General features: G+C 42.7%; 1 protein-coding gene across 2 annotated transcripts; it reads left to right on the forward strand.

Annotated features, from left to right (window-relative positions):
* Nucleotides 1–428: 428 nt before the first annotated feature.
* setdb1b (SET domain bifurcated histone lysine methyltransferase 1b) lies at nucleotides 429–16,088 on the forward strand (the record flags this gene model as incomplete). 2 transcript variants are annotated; one of them, XM_080005290.1, is made up of 24 exons in its annotated part: nucleotides 429–631; nucleotides 1,199–1,365; nucleotides 2,821–2,864; nucleotides 3,068–3,188; nucleotides 3,586–3,759; nucleotides 5,654–5,855; nucleotides 5,949–6,022; nucleotides 6,207–6,397; nucleotides 6,890–7,019; nucleotides 7,255–7,432; nucleotides 9,241–9,354; nucleotides 9,483–9,786; nucleotides 10,155–10,416; nucleotides 10,624–10,714; nucleotides 11,125–11,241; nucleotides 11,378–11,547; nucleotides 11,665–11,889; nucleotides 12,265–12,429; nucleotides 13,235–13,368; nucleotides 13,655–13,674; nucleotides 13,818–13,936; nucleotides 14,221–14,498; nucleotides 14,613–14,701; nucleotides 15,337–16,088. In XM_080005290.1, 24 exons carry the CDS (start codon nucleotides 429–431, stop codon nucleotides 15,452–15,454), a joined length of 3,690 nt encoding a protein of 1,229 aa, XP_079861416.1. In that variant the 3' UTR covers nucleotides 15,455–16,088. The 2 variants fall into 2 exon arrangements, with proteins under 2 accessions (XP_079861416.1, XP_079861417.1); XM_080005291.1 differs by having other exon boundaries at nucleotides 12,268–12,429.
* Between the last annotated feature and the right edge of the window lie 8,313 nt (nucleotides 16,089–24,401).

The following is a 24,401-nucleotide window of genomic DNA, read 5'->3' on the forward strand; positions in this document are numbered from 1 at the left end:
TTCTTTTGAACGACTCAAAATACACTTTTTTGCAACTTTTACAGTTTTATGTCGTTGTTTGTTTAAGTTGCTGTCTCCTCTACTGTTTTGTTCCCAATCCCACTGGAGCCATGACACGCCCCTTTTCCACCCTGTTCGTGCCGTCGAACGTGACGCACCGAAAAAAACGGCATTTCTCTTGGCAATGGGAAAGGTGTCAATCGCCGATTTTTAGCGGGTTGACCCTGGTTTAAAAAAAACAAAAAAGAAAAACAGGTCAAACCGCTAATTTTGGTGTCACAATGGTATAATATGACAGTAGTGACCATCCGCAGGTAAATTCACAAATTGCAAGTCATGCATGCTCATTATAGTACTGTAAAAGTTCATGTATGGTAAGGTCATCGATCCAATCTGCATTTCCCTGCTTGTTGCACTCATTTGGCAGGATGGAGGTGGAGGGCTGGGACTCCGGGCTAGAGGAGGAGCTGGGCATTTCCATGGATGAACTTAAGCAATGGATCGAGGGATTTGTGGAGCAGAGTGAGGTGGTGCAGAAGAGGAAGGCTCAGTTGGCTGAGCTCAAGGACTGGGTGGAGCAGAAAGAGCAGGAGGAGGCGAAGACCGAGATTCTCATTGAGAATGCCAACCAGTGAGTTGATGTGTCATGAGGGAACTGTGAGGGACTGGGGTGTGCTTTGTTATAGAATAGATAGACAACACAGATATGCTCATCTATGGTTAAGGTTTATTTAAGAACTTTGTATATATCAGGATGCTGGGAGGGAACTGTAAACAAGTTCTCTGTCAGATGAGAAGGACAACTGACCATAAATTGAGCACAACAGACTAAGAGTAAATACACAGGTGAATGTCATGGCAGTTCTGTCAATGTTTTCTAGGACACAAAGTTATTCTGACCTAGAGTCAAAATAAATGAAAATAATTAATTAATGATTTATATCAGCGTAGATTCTAAGTACTTAACACTCATCGATAATGTATTTTATAATCTGATTAGCTGTGGTGATTTCAATAACTCTTGTAATACAAACAAAGGTGTAATGTATTTTTAATAAGTACGACGGGAGATTATTAAATATTTAACAGATAAATAATAATAATAATGATTGGGCTGTCCTTGTTCGCTTCAATGACTTGTTCGCACTTTAGGCTTCCACTAGTCTTTCAAACAGTCTTCCACTGCACTACTCTGTAGATCCATCATTGAATGTGAGATGCTGGTGCGGGCCACCTACCAGCAGCATGGTCTGAACTACAAGGACAGCAGCTCGGACGATGACGCTGGAGGAGGAGGGCCATTGTCCTCGGAGGTCATAGAGATAGATGATGACGAAGATGATGACGTCATTGCAGTTGGCTGCTGTAAGTTAAAAAGTTTATTTATTTTTATTTTTTATCGCCTCCTATTAAAAAATTGTCTTGCTCGAGTTACAGTCAGACAACATATTTTCGCCAGTATCTATCACATTGAGATTTAGAATTCTGACTTAAACCTAGTAAGCAGTCAAACAGCGCAACTAGTGTGGCCCTCAATGCCCCCCATTGGAACCATGAAGTGTCAGACTTATTTATTATAAATATACGTCATACTTTAAAAAGGTTTTCAATTGTCAACTGATAAAGTACCTTCGAATGCTGAAATGCAATTAGTCAAATTTGGCTACTTTGCGTTTACAGAAGATATCCATACAAATAATCATATAATATGAAAACTATTATAACATATAATATTTAGTAAAATGGTTTGATATGCCAAGAGCTCTCTTTATAAGGATGTTTTTGAAGGTCATAACTGTTGTCCTGTTTGGCCAAAAAATAAACTGCAACCTTCCAACTAAATATTGCAGCTACAGTCATGGCCAAACACATTGGCACCCTTGCATTTTGTTCGAACGCATAATTTTTTCAAGAAATTTGTGAAATTGAAAACATATTTTGGTATCCACATGTGTGTTTCTTTGGTTTGCAGAGGAACAAAAGAAAAAGCTGAAAAATACAGAATCCTAGCTTATTCCACACACAAATCCAAAAAACTGAGAATTGTCAGAGGAGGTCAGACAGAAGATTGTTGCCAAACATGGACAATCTCAAGGCAACAAGTCCATCTCCAGAGACTTTGATATTCCTGTGTCCACCGTGGGCAATGTTTTCAAATACTTTATTGCCCATGGTGCTGCAGCTAGTGCTGGACGATAAGGCCTAAATTTGATATCATTTTTATGTACATATTCGATATGACTCAATATTTATTGAATTAAAATTTATAAATAATATTCCTGTACAAAACTTAACCAGACCGAATTCATTTATTTATAAACCAGAATTTTTATTTAGCAATTATAATCATCACAAAGAAATAAGGACCATTTGCCTGCAGGAATTATAAAATATAATTTATTATTTTAATTCACAATATTTCAAATTGAAGATTTGTGCAAAACAACTCTTGAAGGTATGTATGGTCTTCCATATGAACCAAACATTCTTAATGCACTGAAATAATATGACTAAGATGAAAGAAAATCTTAAATAACAAAGTACAAAAATAAATAAAAATAAATGGTTTTGATGCAGGCGGCGGCCATGCAAGGCTCATTGGAAGCAGTTGGGGCTTAGGGGTCTTAATCAAGAACCAGCAATCTCGATGACCCACTGCCCACCGCCCTGTGCGCAAAAAAAGTGTCCATGGTGTCTGGGTTTCCTTTGAGAACCTGTGTTATGGCTTTTCTTAGTCAAGCCTTTGTTGGGGACTCACCCTCTAAAAGACTGTGCTTTGTTAGATAACCAGGTGTTTTGTTTCCTGCCTATATTTTTTAGTGGTTCCTCCCAAGAAGCCAGTCACTCCTGCTAAGGATCCAGCGGTGAGAACAATCTAGATGTCTTTACTATCGACATCGCACATCCCATCATATGTTCACATCAAAAATACATACTGGTTTGTCAGTTGTATCTTTATGCGGAAAGCTTAGTGAAATTACAATAGAAATCAAGGTAAATAAAACCCAGAATTATAGGCTAAACTGTATTTGCAGCTTTTGACACAAGTATACTGTTTGTTTGCCAGTTCATGGATGCCACAGCAGCCCTGCTGAAGACCTCCCAGCAGGTGCAGAAGTTGGTTCACATAGTAGGCAATGCCCCGCCTGGTACACCTCTGCTCAAAGCATCGCTTTCAGCCCAGTCAGGTGAGACCATACACGCACATTAAAGCTGGTGTGTATAAATTGGCATAGAAATGGTTTGAAGGCGCTATTATTGGAATTTGTCATTGTTTCTCCAGATGATAAAATATCACATGATAACACAAGATGTATTTTATGCTATGTCACCTGAATTGAGTACATAGCAAATGTAGAAAAAAATAAATAAATATTAATGTATGCGTCCCCAAACCTTTTTGCAAGGCTTTATATGATTAATAATCATATATTTTTAGATCTTTTTTTTTTTTGCGCATTTAAAAAAAGCACTTTGATATCACAAATGCAATTTACAATTTGAATTCCACTTTTCGGTCTGTCTAAACAATGTACATTTGTTGCTGTGTTTATGATGGTTCTTTGTTTCATTTTGTTTTTTTAGTTGTTCATCCAGCGATGCCAGCAGTGTTTGTGTCCCAGGCTCCCGCCCACACGCCAACCCAACCCAATCCCGCTATCAAGGAAGATGAGCTCAAATTGGACATGAGCATTTTGGGAAAGAAACGTACTACTAAGATCTGGCACAAAGGCACCCTTGTTGCCATCAACCATTTTGGTAAGCGTCTCTATTTATTTATTTATTTATTTATTTATTTATTTATTTATTTATTTATTTATCTATACCTGAGGTTCTCAATCTAGTTGGCCTATTACCCCTTTTTAGGTCCCAATCTTTTGCGACAATGGCAATGTGTATACGAGAAAAAAAAAAATTTCCTTTTATTATTCTTTTGGAGCCAGCACCACTAGTTTTATGCATTACTATTCATATTTTGGCTTATAAGCAATAGATTGAGGCTAAATGGAAATTTCTTTCTTACTTTCTTGATCTACCTTGAAACTGCATTATTGGTCACAGTGCGGATATTCCGTATTGTATATTAGGAAGGCGTTTCATTTGAATTTGAGTATTGCATAGGCAACTTTATATCATAGAACATGTAGTGAGCTCCAAATGGATTATAAAGGGTTGATGATATATTTACCTTTATTTATTTAGCAGACGCTTTTGTCAGAGTCCAGAAACAATCAAAGCCTAGATCGACCATTGGAGCAACCTCAAATCAAAGTGCCCAAGCACCTGTTTCTAAATTCAACCAGATGATTCCTTACAGATAGCTGTAAGGAATCAGAATAAAAGTTATTACCGTAATTTCCGGACTATTAAGCGCACCTGAATATAAGCCGCACCCACTGAATTTTTAAAAAATAATTATTTTGAGCATTAATAAGCCGCACATATCTATAAGCCGCAGGTGCCTACCGATACATTAAAACAAATTAACTTTACACAGGCTTTAACGAAACACGGCTTGTAACAAAAATTAAAAAATAGCGGTAAACAGTAGCCTACCAAGAAAGTCATTGGTCACTATCTTCCTCCTCCTGCGCACTGAAACCACTGAAGTCATCTCCTTCGGTGTCGGAGTTGGATAGCCTCAGAATTGCTTCATCCGATGTTGGATCGTTTTCATTGTCGCTCTCGTCACTTTCATTTGGAGGCAAATTCCCCGCTGAGCTCATGCTGCCCTCTTCAACACGCAGCAGTCCAGCCTTTCGAAACCCCTTGATGACAGTGGATTTTTTGACAATGTTCCATGCTGTCAGGACCCACTGGCAGACACCACGATGGTCCACTTCTAAAATCCTCAAACTTCATTGCGGAGGCGATTGTTTTGGCTTTCAGTCGGATCTGCACAGTTGAAACACCTCGGCCGTCTGCTCTCTGTGTGTTGACCCAGTCTTCGAGCTCATTTCCTAGTTCGGCCATCTGCTTTTCTTCCTTCTGGAAGCTTTTGTTGTCTTTTTGCAGTCAGTTCCTCACGCTACTGTTTCCAACGTCTTATCATCGACTCATTAAGGCCAAGCTACCGTGCAGCAGCCCTATTTCCTTTTCCAACAGCCAGATCGATCGCCTTCAACTTGAAAGCTGCATCATATGCATTTCTTTGTGTCTTTGCCATGATGACGAAATGACTACCGTAAATGATGGGAAGTTTGAGCGCGCTCGATTTAATCTAAACAGGAAACTAAACAGTTACATTGTTTCACCTTAACACGTTCGGCAATTTCATTGGTCTAAAGAAAGCTTCATGCCGCCAAAAAACTGAGCACCGTCACATAATGTGTTTTTTGCTCCGTTTTTTGCGGGCATGAAGCTTGTGAAAGCGGGAAAAATCCATAAATTAGACGGGTCATTGTTTAAGCCGCGAGGTTCAAAGCGTGGGAAAAAAGTAGCTGCTCATAGTCCGGAAATTACGGTATTATAATTTTTTATTTTTTAGAATTTTATTTAATATATTTTTTTTCTTATTATAAATGTCTCAGAAATGTCCTGCGACCCTGTGGGCATATCAAAATACTTCAAAAGTTGAGAATGTCTGTCTTATATGGAGATACTATTGTGTTGTTTAAATTGTCCAAATTACGTTTTGTCTGCGTGAATTTAGGAGACGGCACATACAAGTACAAGGTGAAGTTTGAGAAAGGGAAGAGCCTTCTATCTGGGAATCACGTGGCCTTCGACTATCACCCTACTCTGGAAAGTCTATATGTGGGAGCTCGTGTTGTCGCCAAGTACAAAGATGCAAACCAGTCATGGCTTTACGCCGGCGTGGTAGCGGAGATGCCCAACAATAAGAACCGCATGAGGTGAGAGAAGAGGAGGCTCGAAGACATATGACATATTGATGAGCTGTGGGCATAAATATTTATTAATAATTTTGGTGTTTGTGTGTGTTTTAGGTTCCTGATCTTCTTTGATGACGGATATGCCTCCTATGTCATACTACCTGAGCTCTACCCTGTTTGTCGACCATGTGAGAAATATAGCCATTTAGATCCCCCACCCCCCAACTTTTGCAAATCCCGAGCAGTGTGTCATTATTTCTGAGCATCTTAAAGATAGCTATTAGAATTTGGAATGACAGTGTTAAGTAGTAGTTAGTGGTGAAAAACAACAGAGGAAGTGATATTTATCTATTTTTTCTCTCACTCTATCAGTGAAGCGTACATGGGAGGACATAGAGGATGCGTCGTGTCGAGACTTCATCGAGGAGTACATTACTGCCTATCCCAACAGGCCAATGGTGCTGCTAAAGGACGGCCAGATAATTAAGACTGAGTGGGAGGGAACCTGGTGGAAGAGTAAAGTAGAGGAAGTGGATGGAAGCCTGGTGAAAATCCTCTTCCTGGTATGTCAAGGTGGAAGGTTGGTAGGGGTTGTGGGTTAATCAGGGAAGCCGAAACAGAAGTATATAAATCATGATAAGCTGCAAACCGCAATCTAAAAGTGTGTGCTGCCCCTCTGCCTTCGACTCGCTAGGATATTTTGGTGTGACTTTTACGAGATTCCGATCGCAACAAAATATTCAGTTATGTTGACGTTGTGGAGCACTATTTTTTCACTTATTTACATTTATTCTGTGTACAGCCTAATGAAAATCTTTCTGCAAAACATAGCTGATGTTTAAGAAGCTATGGCTGAACGGGCAATATGGTTTGGATTGAATCTACCCTATTCGTACACAGTGTCAGAGACACACATGAAATATAGCATTTTCATATATCTTCATATGGGGAAAAAAAAGCATATTTGAGGCTTAGGTTATTATGTTGAATCCCATATTTTCGATTGTAATAGTAAACCTAACTATCTAAACCTCTTTAATCTTGCTGTTGATAAGGATGATAAGAGGAGTGAGTGGATCTATAGAGGATCGACAAGACTGGAGCCCATGTTCAACCTCAAGCTGACCACTGCCAACACCCAGGAGAAGAAGCTGGCCGGCCAGCAGAGGACCAGGCCCAACATGGGTACCGCATGCACGCACACACTGTTGTACACAAGCTTACATACACATTGAAATGTACTTAATTTCACCTGTGTGTGTGTGTGTGTGTGTGTGTCTGTGTGTTAACACTTTTGTGAAAACACATTTAAATACCAAGACAATTTCTTGTCCTTAAAATATCCTTGTTCTCATATAATCCACCTTATTTACAATCCACCGTATTTACCCAATTTCTCACTTTCTTCTGCCACTCATAGGAGCGCTGAGGAGTAAGGGCCCTGTAGTTCAATATACCAGTGAGGGCCATATGGGAGCCTCTCTTACCCAGGCACCCCAGGCCAGCCCTGCTCCTGCTCTTATTGCTCTCAGCACCCCGACTACAATCCTTGCCCCCAACACCCAGATTCTGCAACTCCCACAGCCTGCACGTATTGAGTGAGTAAAGGCCGCTCAGGCCTCTGTCTGTTATATTACATTGACTTGAAAGAAAAGTCTGAGGTTGCCTAGGTCTTCAAATTAGAAAAGTACTAAAATCAAGTCAAATGGAGTTTAATGCAGTTTGAATGTAAATAATATAAATTTTAGTGTCACTTGGTCTTTTTGGAATTTCGCCAAATTTTGTATTTGTTCATTCCATTTGAAAAGGCAGAAGCGACATTTATTAAAGTTAAATAACTTAACAAAAATATGCGTTACCATAGTTGTCCGCAGCACCAGGAGATCATTTTATGGTGGATTTCTCACCATATTTTTAATTATTCCAAATCTCGAAAATGGAGACATAACAAATCCAAAAGTGCGAGCTATCATTAGGCTTGGGCGATATCCAGAATTTTGTATAGCGATGCTGTTCCGCCTAAATATCGCGATACACAATTTTATCGTTGATGTTGACGGGGGGGGTGTAAGGGAGTGACGGAGAAGTGTTCCCGCTTCATTAAATTTCAATAAATACACCTACAATAAAAACACTTTATTTGTTTTCTTTGGAGAAACAGTCAACCTTTATGCTGGATCACGGAGAACGTATTGCTCTATGCCACTCCCACTAAGTTGCGGGTGGGAGTTCACGTAACATGCGTGCTGAAAGGATCTCCTGTTGACCACCCAAACAGTGACAGGCAGTGAGGAAATATATACGAGCTAGAATAAAAAATACTTTTGGGGGCGGGGGGATTCTCATTGTGAGAAATTGGCCGCAATTTAACCACAGGACAATGAGCCCCACCACGTCCAAATTCTCCATCTGCTTACTCGCTGTCGCGCGCATACCTCCAAGCTTCATACCTACAACGCACATACAGTCATCTCATTTATGTTCATTTTGGTTTTTTCCCCCCACAATGCCAATAAAGGGGGTACTCAGCTGAAAAAAAGATCTGAGAACACAACAACACAATGTAGACTGTCACAATGTAAAAGACTGTCACAAAAAAAGTTTGAGAACCACTGATCTAATGGACAGAAAACTGTCATCTTCAATTGTAACAACATGAATCACTTCAAACACTTAAAAGCAATCCAAATGTCGGCGCAAAACTGGAAATTAAAACTGTATAGACAGCTGTTCAACTCAGTACAGTAACGCTGATCAGGCGCACAGACAGTCTTTTTCACGCTTTTTACGCAATGATATAGCCGCACGTTCACACATCCATCGTCCAATGTCTGGGATCTTTACTCACAACTTGCGTCTCTCCGTTGCTTTTCGTTGCTACGATACTTAATTTAGTAAAAACTGGATTATTATTTTTTTTTGTGTAAAAACTTTACTTGTAAATAATAAATCCTGCACTTCTGGAATGTGGGGACCGCATTTGCCACATTACATTACGCTCTATGCGCGCGCGAACCCCACCGCACGCATGCCTGATAAGATTGTATATCGCCGATCTGGAAACTTTGCACGATCGCCCAAACCTAGTGGTGAGGAGGGATAAATTTAACGTGTAATCTAGAAAAAGAAAAGAAAAACATGAATGAGGGGAAAATCACGTTGTCGCATACAACAATGGTGCAATAGTCATTATGATTATGATTTGGTGTTCCAACCAAATAAGAACAGTGGAAACACAAGTGTCAACATCCGTTTTCAACACAAAGCACTGTATTTTGGTTTACTTCCTATATAAGGTCCTATATTAAGTCTGATAAAGTTCTCACTTGTAACAAACCAAACCAAACTGTGTTGTTAACATCCCTATTACCAATCAATGGTAACTATATTCTCTGCTGGCTCTTAGTAATAAACAGCAGATGGCGAAGAAGAGTACGTCTCCGTTTGTCCCTGGAGTAGGAGGCACTCATGCCTCCAAAGTCCTGCAGTCCCTGGCCACCACTGCCAGCCACCTACAGAGGTGAGGGGGAGTTCACCTGAACACTACGTATGATGGATGCCATACAAGGGGAACAAAGGGTTATATTACCCGATTCATGTGATGGAACTTAAGTCTCGCACTTTCTTTCTCTTTTGGCCAATTGGAAGTCCGAGAATATTGAACATACCAATTGCCGGTAGCCCTACCTTCATACCACACTATCCGAAGCAACTGCCCACATTGGCCCCAGCTCCCCCTCTGCCGCTCCACGCCGTCGCCAGTGTTCCTCAGCAGGCCCCCTACCGTGCCCCCACCGACCGCATCTTCTACCTGAGACACAACTGCCAGCCCGCCTGTCTGAACCGCATCCGGCCCATGAAGCAGGACATGCACAGAGGGAAGAACCCTCTCCTCACACCCTTGCTGTATGACTTCAGACGCATGACGGGCCGGCGCAAAGTCAATCGCAAGGTGGGTCCCAGCATCAATGCACAATACTGATAGGATGGGAAAAAGGGAGATAAGGGTGGTTTGGGTCACTATATTTCATGCCGTGACCGCTGAACAATCTTAAGTTCAGTCAGGAAACGTTTAAGGTGTATTTTAGATATTTTATTGGACGTCTCATTGCTTTGCGGGTTAGCGACTCCCGACAGACAAGATCATCAGCATGCTACACTCGAGCATTTGATTCGATTTTGGTCCGAGACAATTACAGTGTTTTGGGGAAAAAGAACAAAAATTAGATCCAGGTCGAAAAGGCCTTGGAATTATCTTTTATTCCACAAAATACAGTCTCCGTTGGACTAAGGAAAATGTTGGTCTTTCTCATCCTTCAGATGTCCTTCCACGTGATCTACAAGGCTCCTTGCGGGCTGTGCTTGAGAAACATGGAGGAGATCCAGCACTACCTCTTCCAGACGCAGTGTGACTTCATATTCCTGGAGATGTTCTGTCTGGACCCCTACGTGCTGGTGGATCGGCCCTTCCACCCTCTGAGGCCCTTCTACTTCATCCCGGACATCACTGGAGGGAAGGAGGACATCGCACTCTCCTGCGTTAATGAGATTGACTCCACCCCACCTCCGAAAGTAGCCTACAGTAAGGGTCGCACGGAGATTCTTCAGAGTCCAAATGAAATTGGTAATCTCATAAATTACAACGTAAATAATATGAACGTGTAACAAAAGTGCATTTTGATTTTATTTTGGAGGACACCCCCCCCCCCCCCCTCCCAGGAGATCCACTGTGTACATTAAGCAAATGCCGAAGACCTGATCCTTTCTGTGTCTTGTCGAAACTTCCCAGGTAAGGCGCGAATCCCAGAGGATGGAGTCTTCATCAATACCAGTCCAGACTTCCTGGTTGGCTGTGACTGCACGGACGGCTGTAAAGACAAGTCAGTCGGTTCATTTGTCCACCCCAAACGTCTGATTCAGCCTCTCTGTTCTCTTTGTCCCAGTGTTCATTTTGTCGATGAAAATGTTGACAAAAAAGTATTCATCTTCCTGCTTGTGCAAATGCAGGCGCGTGCTGATTATGCTGATCTCTTTGTTCTTTGTATTGTAGAATGTGTTGTCTTGTATTTTTTAACAATGTGTTTACCTTGAACTTGCCATGTTAAACGATGCCTTGAATATCTCTTTTGATTTTAGTCTTTCTCGAAAGTAAACATCAAATACAAAAAAAGTGATGCCCTGGGAAAACTCAAGAGTTATCTCTGACTAGAACTAAGATGGATGAAAATGAATAAATGTGACTAAAACTAAGAAGCATTTTGGAAGACGTTTCTCTGCTTCTTGTCTCCAGGTCTAAATGCTCATGCCACCAGCTGACCCTCCAGGCCACAGGCTGTACTCCTGGGGCGCAGATCAACTCCAACGCTGGATATCTTCACAAACGACTGGAGGAGTGCCTGCCCACAGGGTGAGACACACACACACACACACACACTTCCATTATCATCTCAGTCAAAGTTAGTTCTCCATTATGGCTGTTTTTTTAATCCTTGTAACGTAATGACGACAATTATTTTTTATTTATTTTTGTCCTCTTTCCTCAGGATCTATGAGTGTAATAAGAACTGCAAGTGCTGCTCTCAGATGTGCACCAACAAGCTGGTGCAGCATGGCCTGCAGATCCGTCTCCAGCTTTTCAAGACCCAGAACAAAGGCTGGGGCATCCGGTGTCTGGATGATGTCGCCAAAGGTTCATTCGTCTGCATCTACGCCGGTGAGGGCAGGGAGCGGTTCCCGAAGGCGTCTCGACCATCACACAATGTTACCGGATTCAAGCCTGTATGGATGATGAAAAACTCATCTTTCCTTTCCTTTGCTTTTTTTTTACCAGGTAAGATCCTGACGGATGATTTTGCCGACAAGGAGGGCCTGGAGATGGGAGACGAGTACTTTGCCAACCTGGACCACATCGAGAGCGTGGAGAACTTCAAGGAAGGCTACGAGAGCGAGGCCCATTGCTCGGATAGCGAGGGAAGCGGCGTGGACATGTCGAGGTTGAAAATCAAGCCCTCAGCGCTGTGGCCGGCGAACGCCGCCGGCCGATCGTCCAAGAAAGGTGAGATCGCCCACAGCCGGGGCCGAGTGGTGAGCTGGGTGTTTTTTAACCCAAGAAGGAATATTAGTCCGTTTGCTCTTTTCTCCTCCTGGACTTCATTGGGTTTATTCTACGTAGAAGGAAATACCCAGGGCACAATCTAACATGAACAGGTTCATCTTGTCTTTAAATAATTCAGATTTACAGTTTGTCCTCATAGACTAGAGGGACGTTCAATACCTTGTCGTATCATATCGTATCTACAGTCTTTCGGAGGCGTCGGCATGACATGAGCTGCCGGGCGGCGATGGAAAAAAGCACAACGAATAACCTCCCTCCCTTCCTCCCTCCCCTCCTATCTCTCCTCCCTTCCTGTCTTTGCCCCTCCCTGTGCAGCAGAAACCTCATCCAAAGACACTAATGAGGACGATGAGAAGGACTCCAAGAGCGACGAGGAGAGCGACAGCTCAGACGACACATTTGTCAAGGACAACTACTACAGCTCCAGCTCGGTGTGGAGGAGCTACACCACCCGAGGACAGACCAAGGGCAACAAGGAAGGTCAGCTGGAGTTTTCTGCTATCCTAGGTCCGTCAGACTGAGCATGAGGAAAACGGATAAAAGAACGTGTACATAATGCTACTGGTAAAATAAAATAATCTCAATGAATCCCTGGGATTATTGAAACTAAATCCCATAATTGATACTTTATTCAGCTGGCGCTCTTTAAGTGCTGCTCTTTATGCTGTTTCTATTGTCGATGGCAAGCTCCGCCTTTACCAGTTAGTGTCCGAAGATCAGCCGCCCACAGGAAGTGAATGGCAGCGTTGGTGTATTTGACAAAGCAGTGTCTCGCCACCTCAAATGACCAAAAAAAAAAAAAAAAAGATTGTTTTAAGAACAATGGTAAACCTGGACGTTGGGGGGGGGGGGACACAACTTGCCCTTTAGAATGGAATTGCAAGACTTGAAGTGTCATCCAACAGGCACGGAGTGTGTCATGGATTTACACTTCAATATCAATATCGCTTTAGAGCAGAGGTTCCCAACCCCCGGGCCTCGGACTGGTGCCTGGCCGCAGGGCATTTGCCACCGGGCCCCTGAGAAGGCGGGGGGGGTCCCGTGTTCAGGGCTGCCACCAAGGGCCACAGCCCCCCGGACAATATTGCTGGCCTCCATATCCTCATTGAATGAAACAAAAAGATCACTGTGCGTAACGGGGAGACTTTCTCAGTCACTCTCTCACCCACCCCCCCACCCCTGTGGTCCAGTCTGTGATGATAAGGTTGTGACCGCCTGTTTTAAAAGACTAGAGTTGGATGTTTGGACTTTTGAAACATTGTTCTTCCTGTCCTCCCTGGAGCAGGAAGTCAGGACAGTAAGGATGGAATGAGTGCGGCGCCGGTCGGAGCGACGGAGGAGCAACAACCACCGTTCATGTTGGAGGAAACGGGGAAGAGCAAAGTAGCTTCGTGGCTCACCAGCCAGGGCCTGAAAAAGGTGAGGGAGAGCGGGGGGAAGCAGGACAGTGATTGTGGAGGATTGTAAATATCAGATTAAAAAAAAAGAAAAAAAAAAGCTAAATATTTGGAGGCATTTCCTACCAAAACGTACAAACGTCATTTCGCTTTTTCAAAAGGAAATTTTATTTTTTCAAAATTTTTTCCCCCCTATTTACTTTTTAAAATTATTATTATGACTTGACAATTAAATGAAACAGTGGTTTTCTGTGTCGTGTTGCTCTTCGTGTTGATTGATTCGCTTTGTCTTCTGTTTTCAATCGAAGGACGCTGGAGACGGCAAAAGGTGAGTTGGAAGCAGTGGGACGGCTTATAATGCACACAGTGAAAACACTTTTTGTTTTTATTATGTACACTTTATATATTTTATTTATATACAGCGTACTTTGCTCATCAGCTTTCTGTTGGGTTTGGTTGTGTGTCCGTCAGTCAAGCCAAGCCGGAAGCAGCGAAGAAGATGGACGTGTTGACGCTCTCTGACAGCGACGACGTGCAGACCATCAGCTCAGGATCTGACGACAACAAGGACAAGGGCAAAGCCACGGCAGGTGGGAGCGGGAAGAAATGTGGGGAAAAAAAACAACAACTTTCAACTCCCAGTGCATCAAATATCCCTGACACAGAAATGTAGCCCAAATATCCATCATATGTTTTTTTTATTTATTTATTTATTTTTCATTTTTACACGACATTTTCCAAACTGTACACTCGCAGAATCATTTTTTGTTGTTGTTTCTCAAAGAAATCTTATTTTCTTTTTTTCATGTCCTAATTTTCTAAATACAAAAACAAATTGTCCCATCCAAACTTTCCCCTCCGTCTGACTGTTCAGGAGTGACCAAACGGCAGGTGGCGGTGAAGTCTACGCGAGGCATCGCCCTCAAGTCCGGCCACAGCCTGCTGGTGAAGACGGGGCTGCCCGCCGTGGGAGGGGGCCTGGCAGGCCCGGGAGGGAAGCTGGGGCCCAAGGGACTGAAAACTGGGCCCAAGGGGCCGTCGGCAGGAGGGCCGGAGAATACTCACAAAAACACCCGGCAGTTCTTCGACGGCGAAGAGTCGTGCTACATCATCGACGCCAAGTTGGAAGGAAACCTCGGGCGCTACCTCAACGTGAGCGGACGGCCTTTCAGTTTGGAACTTCCTCTTATTGTCGTTTTGACCTTTTTTTTTGTTTTTTGTTTTTTTTTTCCCCTCATCGTCCGCTCTCTCTCTGCGCCGTTTCAGCATAGCTGCAGTCCAAACCTGTTTGTCCAGAACGTGTTTGTGGACACGCACGATCTGCGCTTTCCCTGGGTAGCATTCTTTGCTAGCAAGTAAGTACCAAAGTTAATGTTGTCATCATCATTCTTTACTTAGTGACGGTTCTCTTCTCGAATGCAAAATGTAAAGATTTTACCTGCTGTTGGAAGGGAACAGAGAGTGTTAGTTCTTTACCAAAATCGCAGATGGTCAAACTTTATCTTCATAGCCCTTATCATTCACATGGCAAACCCACACACAAAAGAAGCTATTACCGTATTGACAAGACGAACCCTGCTTTTTCAAGACTCATTCTTGGAAAAATACTTATTCTTGGAAAAATACTTTTTGAAGACCAAATCTTGTTTTTATGAAGAAAATCATTTTATTTTAAAAATAATGACAACACGGCATGCAGTGGTACGGAGAACACGCGGTGGCCTGTGCGCGAAGGTTGATGAACATAACGCAGAGCCAAATTTCACAAGCGCGTGTTCCACCCCCCGAAGCCGTGAGATGCTTGGTGTAGCTCAAGGTGATTGGCGTCTGACCAAGTCAGTCCCACTATGGCGAGTGCAAATGAGACACACGGGAGCTAGAAGACCCGCCTGTTTTTTTCTAAATCAGCGGCGTGGGAAATTTTGGGGTTCCCCGTGAACCAGGATTCCGTTCTAAGTGCGGTTCCTTCCGTGTGCGCCTGTCTGTGCAGGCGGATCCGGGCGGGCACCGAGCTGACGTGGGACTACAACTACGAGGTGGGCAGCGTGGAGGGCAAGGAGCTGCTCTGCTGCTGTGGATCCACGGAGTGCAGGGGAAGACTGCTGTGACCGGAGACGCTGTCCCATCTCTGCCGGAGCAACAAAGACTGTTCATACGAGTTACTTTCTTTTGGTTTCAACGACCTTATCTCTGTCAAACTTGAGTTTTATCCCATTTACTGTTGAGCACGCACATTTTACATTTCCCCTGATCGTTTTCCTGATAGCTCTCATTTTTAGATCATGTTAAAGCGGCAGGACCAGGAGATCTCACCATATTGTTGGGGTTTTCCAAAACCCAAAAGTAAAGATTATATTTAAAAAAAAAGGCGAAAAAAAGAGCTATCATCTTGAAAATGCCTTACTAAATTTGACACGTTAATGTGTTTTAGGTGTGGTCCTCAACCGAATACCCCCAACCCTTCCTTTTGCTGTGAAATGTGGCAGATGCGTGGAAAAAAAACCCTCTTTTTATGTGTTTTTTTATGCTTGAAGAATGCATTTTATTTGTGCTATATTGATGACTGCATTTTTTTTTTTTTTTTTTTTATCACATTCTCGTTTTTATTTCATTTTATCTTCTGATAATAAAATAAAATGTAATTTTCTCGAAGTAACCATGGCAGCATTGGCTGTGATTAAGATGATTAACTTAAATCTCTGACGGGAAAACGCAGTAAATCATCATGTCATCCAAAACACTCTTTTACCAAGTGCCGCTTTCTTTGTTTTCCTTCATCATCATTCATAGAACATACATTATTTATAAGTCAACAGACATGACTCAAACCAGATTATTTTTCAAAAATTCTAATATTATTGAAAATGATTGTCCACTACCTTATTTACAATTTGCGGTTTGGCACAAATTGTACAAAAGAAACCCATACTGTGAGAATCCACATTATTCAAGCATTTTACTAGAACAGTCCATATTTAAAAAGTAAACAGAATATTATAATATAAAAATAATATATAATAATTAAAATAATAATTTGAGTATAGCAACAGAATGAAAACAATTACTGCTCTCCAGAAGACAAGGTTAGTTGGAACAAATTGGCTTCAAACTGGTTCAGCTTTCTATGCAGCTGGAAAATATTGTCCATTATAAGTGACTATTAATACCTGTAATACCAAAAATATTTTGTATTATAGTTACTAATATTTCAATGAAAATCTAGAAACCAAACAAAAACAGATATTGTCAATTTCACACATGCATTTATTCAATATGATAGATTAGTCATCATTTATAAATAATGCATTTTAAAGTAACAACACTATCACGTCCACACTGAACTTTCCATTCGCTTTGATGAGTGATAAATAGTTCCTAAATTGTCAAGAGAAGAGTTTGTTTGGAAGAAATTCCCTAGAAACACGGACTCTCTCCTGATTGGTTGAATGAAAAACCCCACAGCCAATCAGCTCTTTGAAAGGGTTTCGTCTGGTGCGTGTTTTTTTTCTTTAACACGGACAGGAATTAAAGTTCAAAAGGGATCTGCCCAGATGTGACCTGCGCTGCGGAATTAAACTGTTGTCTAGAGATTAAATATTCTGATCAAAAGTTTGAAAGATGTTTTACTACCCCACGGTGCTGAAGCGGCATTCTGGCTGCTTCTCTACTGTATGGTAAGTACACCTTGATTTACTGTACCATACCATACTATACCATACCATACTATATTAAACTATAATATACCATGCTATACCATACCATACTATATTAAACTATAATATACCATGCTATACCATACCATACTATATTAAACTATAATATACCATGCTATACCATACCATACTATATTAAACTATAATATACCATGCTATACCATACCATAATATATTATACCATAATATACCATGCTATACAATACCATACTATATTAAACTATAATATACCATACTATACCATACCATACTATATTATACTATAATATACCATACTATACCATGCCATACTATATTAAACTATAATATACCATACTATACCATGCCATACTATATTAAACTATAATATACCATGCTATACCATACCATACTATATTAAACTATAATATACCATGCTATACCATACCATACTATATTAAACTATAATATACCATGCTATACCATACCATACTATATTAAACTATAATATACCATGCTATACCATACCATACTATATTAAACTATAATATACCATGCTATACCATACCATAATATATTATACCATAATATACCATGCTATACAATACCATACTATATTAAACTATAATATACCATACTATACCATACCATACTATATTATACTATAATATACCATACTATACCATGCCATACTATATTAAACTATAATATACCATACTATACCATGCCATACTATATTAAACTATAATATACCATGCTATACCATACCATACTATATTAAACTATAATATACCATGCTATACCATACCATACTATATTAAACTATAATATACCATGCTATACCATACCATACTATATTATACTATAATATACCATACTATACCATGCCATACTATATTAAACTATAATATACCATGCTATACCATACCATAATATATTATACCATAATATACCATGCTATACAATACCATACTATATTAAAATATAATATACCATTCTTTACCATACCATACTATATTTACCATACCATACTGTATTATACTATACTATACTATACTATACTATACCATGCTATACATACTATATTTTACTGTACTATACTATACCATACCATTTTATAATATACCAAGCTATACCATACCATACCATACTATATTATACTATACGATACTATACCATACTATATTAAACTATACTATAACATACTATACAATGCTATACCATAGCATGGTATATTATACTATACTATACCATGCTATACCATACCATACTATACACTATACTATACTAAACACTATTCTATAGTATACTATATTATATTATACCGTGCTATACCATATCATACTATACTAAACTATACACTACACTATACTATACTATCCACTGTACTATACACTATACCATAGTATACTATACTATATTATACTATACTATACCATACAATGTACTATACACTATACTATAGTATACTATACTTTATTATACTATACTATACTATGCACTATTCACTATACTATATTATATTACACTATACACTGTACTAAACTATAGTATAGTATAATATACCGTACCATACTATTCTATACACAATACTTTAGTATACCATACTATATTATACTATACTATACTATACTATTATTTATTTAAATTCACTGAATGAAACCGGAGTTTCTTTGTGTTTTCAGGTCGGTCGCGCCGGCCACTTGACCAACTGAGACCAAGTTACCAGTGTAACTTTGATTCATAGATTGTAATCCTGGTTTTAAAGTCCTTTTAACGGCAGGAAACAGAGGAATTGAAGGTTAAAATGGTAAAACGTTTCCCAGGATTCTGTATTTCTAAAATTAATCTCTGCACTCAAAAAGACAAAATTTCACGCGGCCCTAATCCTGTTTCGTATAATAAAGACCCGGTCAGGCGCAATGATAATCCGTAAATTCAAGTAATAACACAAATGACTTCTCTTTTTTAATTTTTATTATTATTTTTATTTCATTTTATTACATTTTATTAATTTTATTCATTTTTAATTGACAGGCTCGCTGCTACAAAGGGGATGAAAGTGTCTAGACGAGATTACCTGAGCGTCAACGTCAAGAGAACGTGGTGAGTGAGAATAAGCACAACACAAACCAACAAACAAAAAAGAAAAAAAATCAATGATATGAAACGTGATCTGGTGCAGCGACCGTAAGGAAATGCCCCCCACCCCCACACAGCGACGACATCCTGGACTACGTCCTGGTTCAGGTGCCGCCCCCCCAGCCGGGCCTCCCCAGGCCGCGCTTCTCCCTCTACCTCTCCTCCCAGCTCCAGTACGGAGTGGTCCTGGTCTACCGCCACCAGTGCGTCATCCTGCTGGGTGAGCGCCGTCCCGCCGACGCAATAAGATAAACGCACGGCGGGGCCCCCCGCGTGTGGGTTAAACCTGACGGCTTGTCCCCCTAGAGGAGCTCCAGGACATTCTGAGGAGCATGTCCAGACACGGGGCCGCGGAGACCGGCGACACGGAGACCGGCGACAGGTCAGCGGCGGCGGCGGGGGGGGTGGTGGATCCGGTTGTCCGGGGTTGTCTTCCTGTAAACGCCGTCTCTCCCTCGCAGGCTCAAGCCGGGCGCCCCGGACCCCGCCCTGTCCCTCCTGCAGGAGGCGGAGTGGAATCAGGACCCCTTCTTCGGTGTGATGCCGGCGGCCTCCGCCAGCCCCCGTTCCCCGGCGCAGGTACCCACAACGCACCGGGGAATAAGCCGGTCCTTTCCGTGTTCTGTAGATCATTCCGGTTTGGATTAATTGCTTTTCTACATTTCTTCTTTTTGCCCGGGAACACCTTCATCGTTGCTCATTTGCGGATTCTTTTCAATTGCTTTTCGAAAACATTCCTTCCGACTAACTGATGAGTTTTGAAATCCCTTGAGGCAACCCAGGAGTCGTCGTTAGAAACACGCGCATGCCGTGACCCCGCACCGGCTGCGAGTTCACCTTTCATCACTGTTAATGCAATGTAAATGCGATGCTATTGCACGTGGATATTTTTGTTCTTCTGCCAAATGCGGTGAAAGCAATTCTGGGGCCTCGAGGTCGTAATGCGAACAGCTACAGATATTAAACGCAACTAACGCATCAAATCTGGAAGCAAAGGCGCCGTAAGGAGCGTCAGGATGCCTCTCCTGTCTGTTTCCTTTTTCATTTCTCCTTTCCCTTCCCTCTCCTTTCCTTCCTTCCCAAGCCGTCGTCTCTGTGCTGCATTGCATTGGAGTTCGCGCTGTTTTCGTCACATGATATACATGTTAAGAATATATATTTTATACAAGTTCAGTATATATATTTATGTTGAGCAAATGTTTCCCGTTTCCCCACACTGAGATTCAATATATTCCAGTAAAGTCCAAAATGCGCCGTTTTAACGTCGGAAGGAAGGTCGGGAGATTGATGCCGTCCGGTGTCTTGCCGTCGCTCAGGTGGGCCGGGGGGAAGAAGCGTCGCCCGGTTCGTCCCAACGGAGCAGCCCGGTGGCGCCACTAGAGGACAGTAAGACCCAGCGCTCCTCTTCCTCTCCAGACCAGGGAGCCCGACCAGCGCTGTTATATTGGAGATCCCCCCCGCCCCCTGTGTTATTATTCGTTGTTTTGTTTTGTTTTTCTTTCCCAGACATCACGGCCTCCCCGGACTCCATCACGCTGAGAGAGACGGCGCCTGTCGCCGTACCTGAGGTACAGCGGTGGACAAAGAGACGTAACAACACATACACACCACCGTCTCTTATTTCCCATTGGTTTTTTTTTGCTTTCTTCTCTGGTGGAAGTTTGATGGGGTGGAGCTTCCGGAGCATCACGCAGGTATGATGGACCTGCTCCTGGCCCAGGCCGATCACTTTCCGGAAGGTGAGAGAACCTCCTCTCCTTTTGTCTGAAAGAAGGAGATAACGACTCATTCCGCCCTTTCCTCTCGCGCGTCTCTGCGAAACAGAGGCCGACGTGGCCCCGGCGGCGCGGGAGCGGGAGAGAAGAGAGCAAGACCCGGAGGGCGAGAGAGCCAAGGAGATCACGGGATCCACCATCGAGTGGGTTCCCTTCCCGCCGGACGTCCCGGACCACGCGCGCGTCGACACACACGTGTGAGGACAAATATTAAAACGCACACGCGCACCCACACTCACTGAGCTCCCCCCGCCTGCAGCTTGCAGCCCACCGTGCTGTCCAGCGACGAGGCCACGCTGCTGCCCCAGGAGGAGGCCCCGCCTCTGGAAGGAGCGGCCCCAGGGGACATCACACCAGTTCAGGACCCCGCGCCCCCGCTCCCTGCACCAGTGGCGGAGGAAACGAGATCCCAAATACCCAGTCCCACCTTGGAGGTACACACTGGGGTGGGGGGTTGTGCTGTGTGTTGCTAGAATGTGTGACACACTAACAACCTGCCACTTAACCCCAGCTATTGTATTTTAACTTCAGTTATCATGTGCATAGAATTTATTTTTGTGATTTTCTTTCTTTTCTTATTTTTACAACTTTTTATATTTATATTTTTTGGTCTATTTTGTATCCTTAATACTTTTTAATTGGTCTATTTTTTAATGTATTTGTCTATTTAGGTTTTTTTATTTGTCAATTTTTGTACATCTGCCTATTTTTATTGAATTTTTTTCAGACTGTTAAGCTTTTTTTTATGCTGGTTGTCTGTACAGCGACACCAATCTTTAAACACAGTAAACTCCTCATATGAGAACATGTATAATAAACAGATTCAGATTCTGAATGGCAGTCACCTGTGTTCAGATTTCCCAAATATCCCCCCCTCCCCTCGCGCAACACGCACTCTCCTGTCATCTCATCATTTCTCTCATCCACTGCCTTCTCGTTCCTCTCCGTCCTCTCGTTTCCCCCTCCCGCCAGGAAATGCCGGCGGAGGGGAGGACGAGGAAGAGGGGGCGCAGACAGCTGCCCCTCTTCGACCCGGCCACGCAGCTCTCCCAGGAGGCGCTGCAGCGGCAGATCGGCGACCCCCTGACGGAGACCCAGCCCCTCGCCCTGCCGCCGCCTCCCGCCCTCAGCATGCTGCCGGCGGCCGAGCTCCTCTCCGGGCCCTGCACCCGTCAGTTCCATGATACACACACAGTTCGCCTTTTAACTGAATGTAGGACTTAAAACGTCACCCTGTAATAAATTAATTAATCTTAATATTTTCAAAGAATATATACTGTATAATATATATATATATACTGTATTCAGTATATATACTGTAAGTCCCACTATGAAAACATTTGTATGTTCCAAAAAACTGTCGAAGTGTCCTTGAGCAAGACACACAACCCCAAACTGCTCACGTGTATCCTGTAAATAATAATAATATAATAAATAATTTAAAAAAGAAAGAATATACTTTTGAACCGCTTTGAGTGGGTGTAGAAGTCTAGTGCGTTGTGCTGTGTTAATGCAGTATTTTTTAATATGATGGGAGTCACTGGCTCACACAACAACACACAGGTAGGTATTTGAGATACGGAGATATTTGAGCATTTTTATTAGTTTCACTTCAAAGCTCTTCGGTGAACATTGGCTTTCACCGCACGCCCGTCAGTACCGTCAGCGGCGAGGCGGCTTTAACCTTTGGGGGAGAACAGCCTTGAAGTGGCATTCTGTGCTCCATCCTAGCCTTGCCTGAGGAGCTCCTGTTGCTATGGCGACAGGCCGCGACCATCACCGCTCTCCCCAGCTCGGACCTGCGGACGGGCGGGGCGACGGGGACGGACTCCAGTGAGTCGGAGACAGAGAGAGCCGCGGGGGAGCCGGAGAGTCCGGAGGTTTGTCTGGAGGGTGCGGCGCCGGCGGTTTTAGAAAAAACGCGAGCAAATTACGAAAAACACAACCGCACCAACGGAAAAGCTTTATGTTTTATGTTTTAAGGGTGGGTCTCAGAATCCCAGAATGTCATGACAATACGACACCGCTGTCAATGTGGTGACAACTGTAAACTGAACAATTTGTGTGTGCGTGCGTGCGTGCGTGTGTCCAGGTTCGTAGAAAGATGTCTGAATCACCCATTCATATCGGTGATGCATCCGGTAAGCACCACACCCCACTGCCAGTGAAAAAAAACAACAACAACCCGATGTAGTAAAAAATGTGGTGTTTTATGGTCTGTGTGTGTGGCTGTCTGTGTGTGTGTGTGTGTGTGTGTGTGTGCGTGTTCGTTCCTTACCAAGCTGTGCACTCCCTTGAGGTCTCTGACGACAGGGAACCGTTAAGAGAAACACCTCCTCTGGATACCCCAGATACCAAAGGGTGAGTGATGAATAGGTGAGGGTGAGGGTGACGGATGTGTGTGTGTATTTCTGTACTTGTCGATGTGTCTATATATTTGTGTGTTTGCGTGTGTATGTGTGTGTGTGTGTGTGTGTTTGTGTGTGTGTGTGGCAGCTCTCTTGTCTCCAGTTCTGGGCCCACAGGTCACAGGCTGGAGGATATTCCGGAGGAGGCCGAGTTTCCGCTGAGGGAGGAGATGGATGGGATCCCCGACCGCCCCGAAGTCTTGGACCTACTTAGGTAACCCCCCCCCGTGAATCACACCCCAAAATATTTTTGGGAGATTTCAATTTGAGAACTGAGAGTTTTGGTCTAGTATAATATTTACATTACACGAATTTGATTAAAATGATACATGATTAAATGTGATAATCCAAATTGGATTATTTGGCTTATTTTAAAGTCAGATATTAATGTGTATCATGCATTCATTTCAGTGTGTGTGTGTGTGTGTGTGTGTGTGTGTGTGTGTGTGTGTGTGTGTGTGTGTGTGTGTTGGGGCGCGCACAGGGACATGTCAGAGGATGAGGCTCCTGTGTATTTCCACACTCTGCTGCCCCCGCATGTCGACCGCAGAGCTGTCTCGCACAGCTTCTGGTGGCTCCTGGGTAAAAGCGTGTATTCATGGCACTCCCTTTTTTATTTTTTCCTCCTCCAAACTTTGAACGTTTAGTTTAAACGCTAACGGAGTGGGGAGGAGGCGCTGACACCACTCGGCGGCATTACCGTAGAAAATAATACCAATGCCATGAGCACAGGTCACTAAATCTGTGTCGAAATTAGTTTTTTCCTGATCATTCTGCCATGTCTCAATTTGCACAATTTAAATATGAGCTATGTGTGTCGTGCGTGTGTGTCTTTGTCTGTGTGTGTGTGTGTGTGTGTGTGTGTGTGTGTGTGTGTGCGTGTGTGCGTGTGTGCGTGCGTGCGTGTGTGAAGAGAATGCAGCAAATGGGAAATTGAGTGTGGAGCAAGAGGAACCCTATGCTGACATCAGAATATTACCCGGACCCAACTATGAGAAGCCCCCACCCGAAATACCCCATGTTTAAAAACCCTTCTTATCAACCAATCAATTCAATCAA

Source organism: Zeus faber (genome assembly GCF_960531495.2).
Source record: "Zeus faber genome assembly, chromosome: 8".
NCBI classification, from domain to species: domain Eukaryota; kingdom Metazoa; phylum Chordata; class Actinopteri; order Zeiformes; family Zeidae; genus Zeus; species Zeus faber.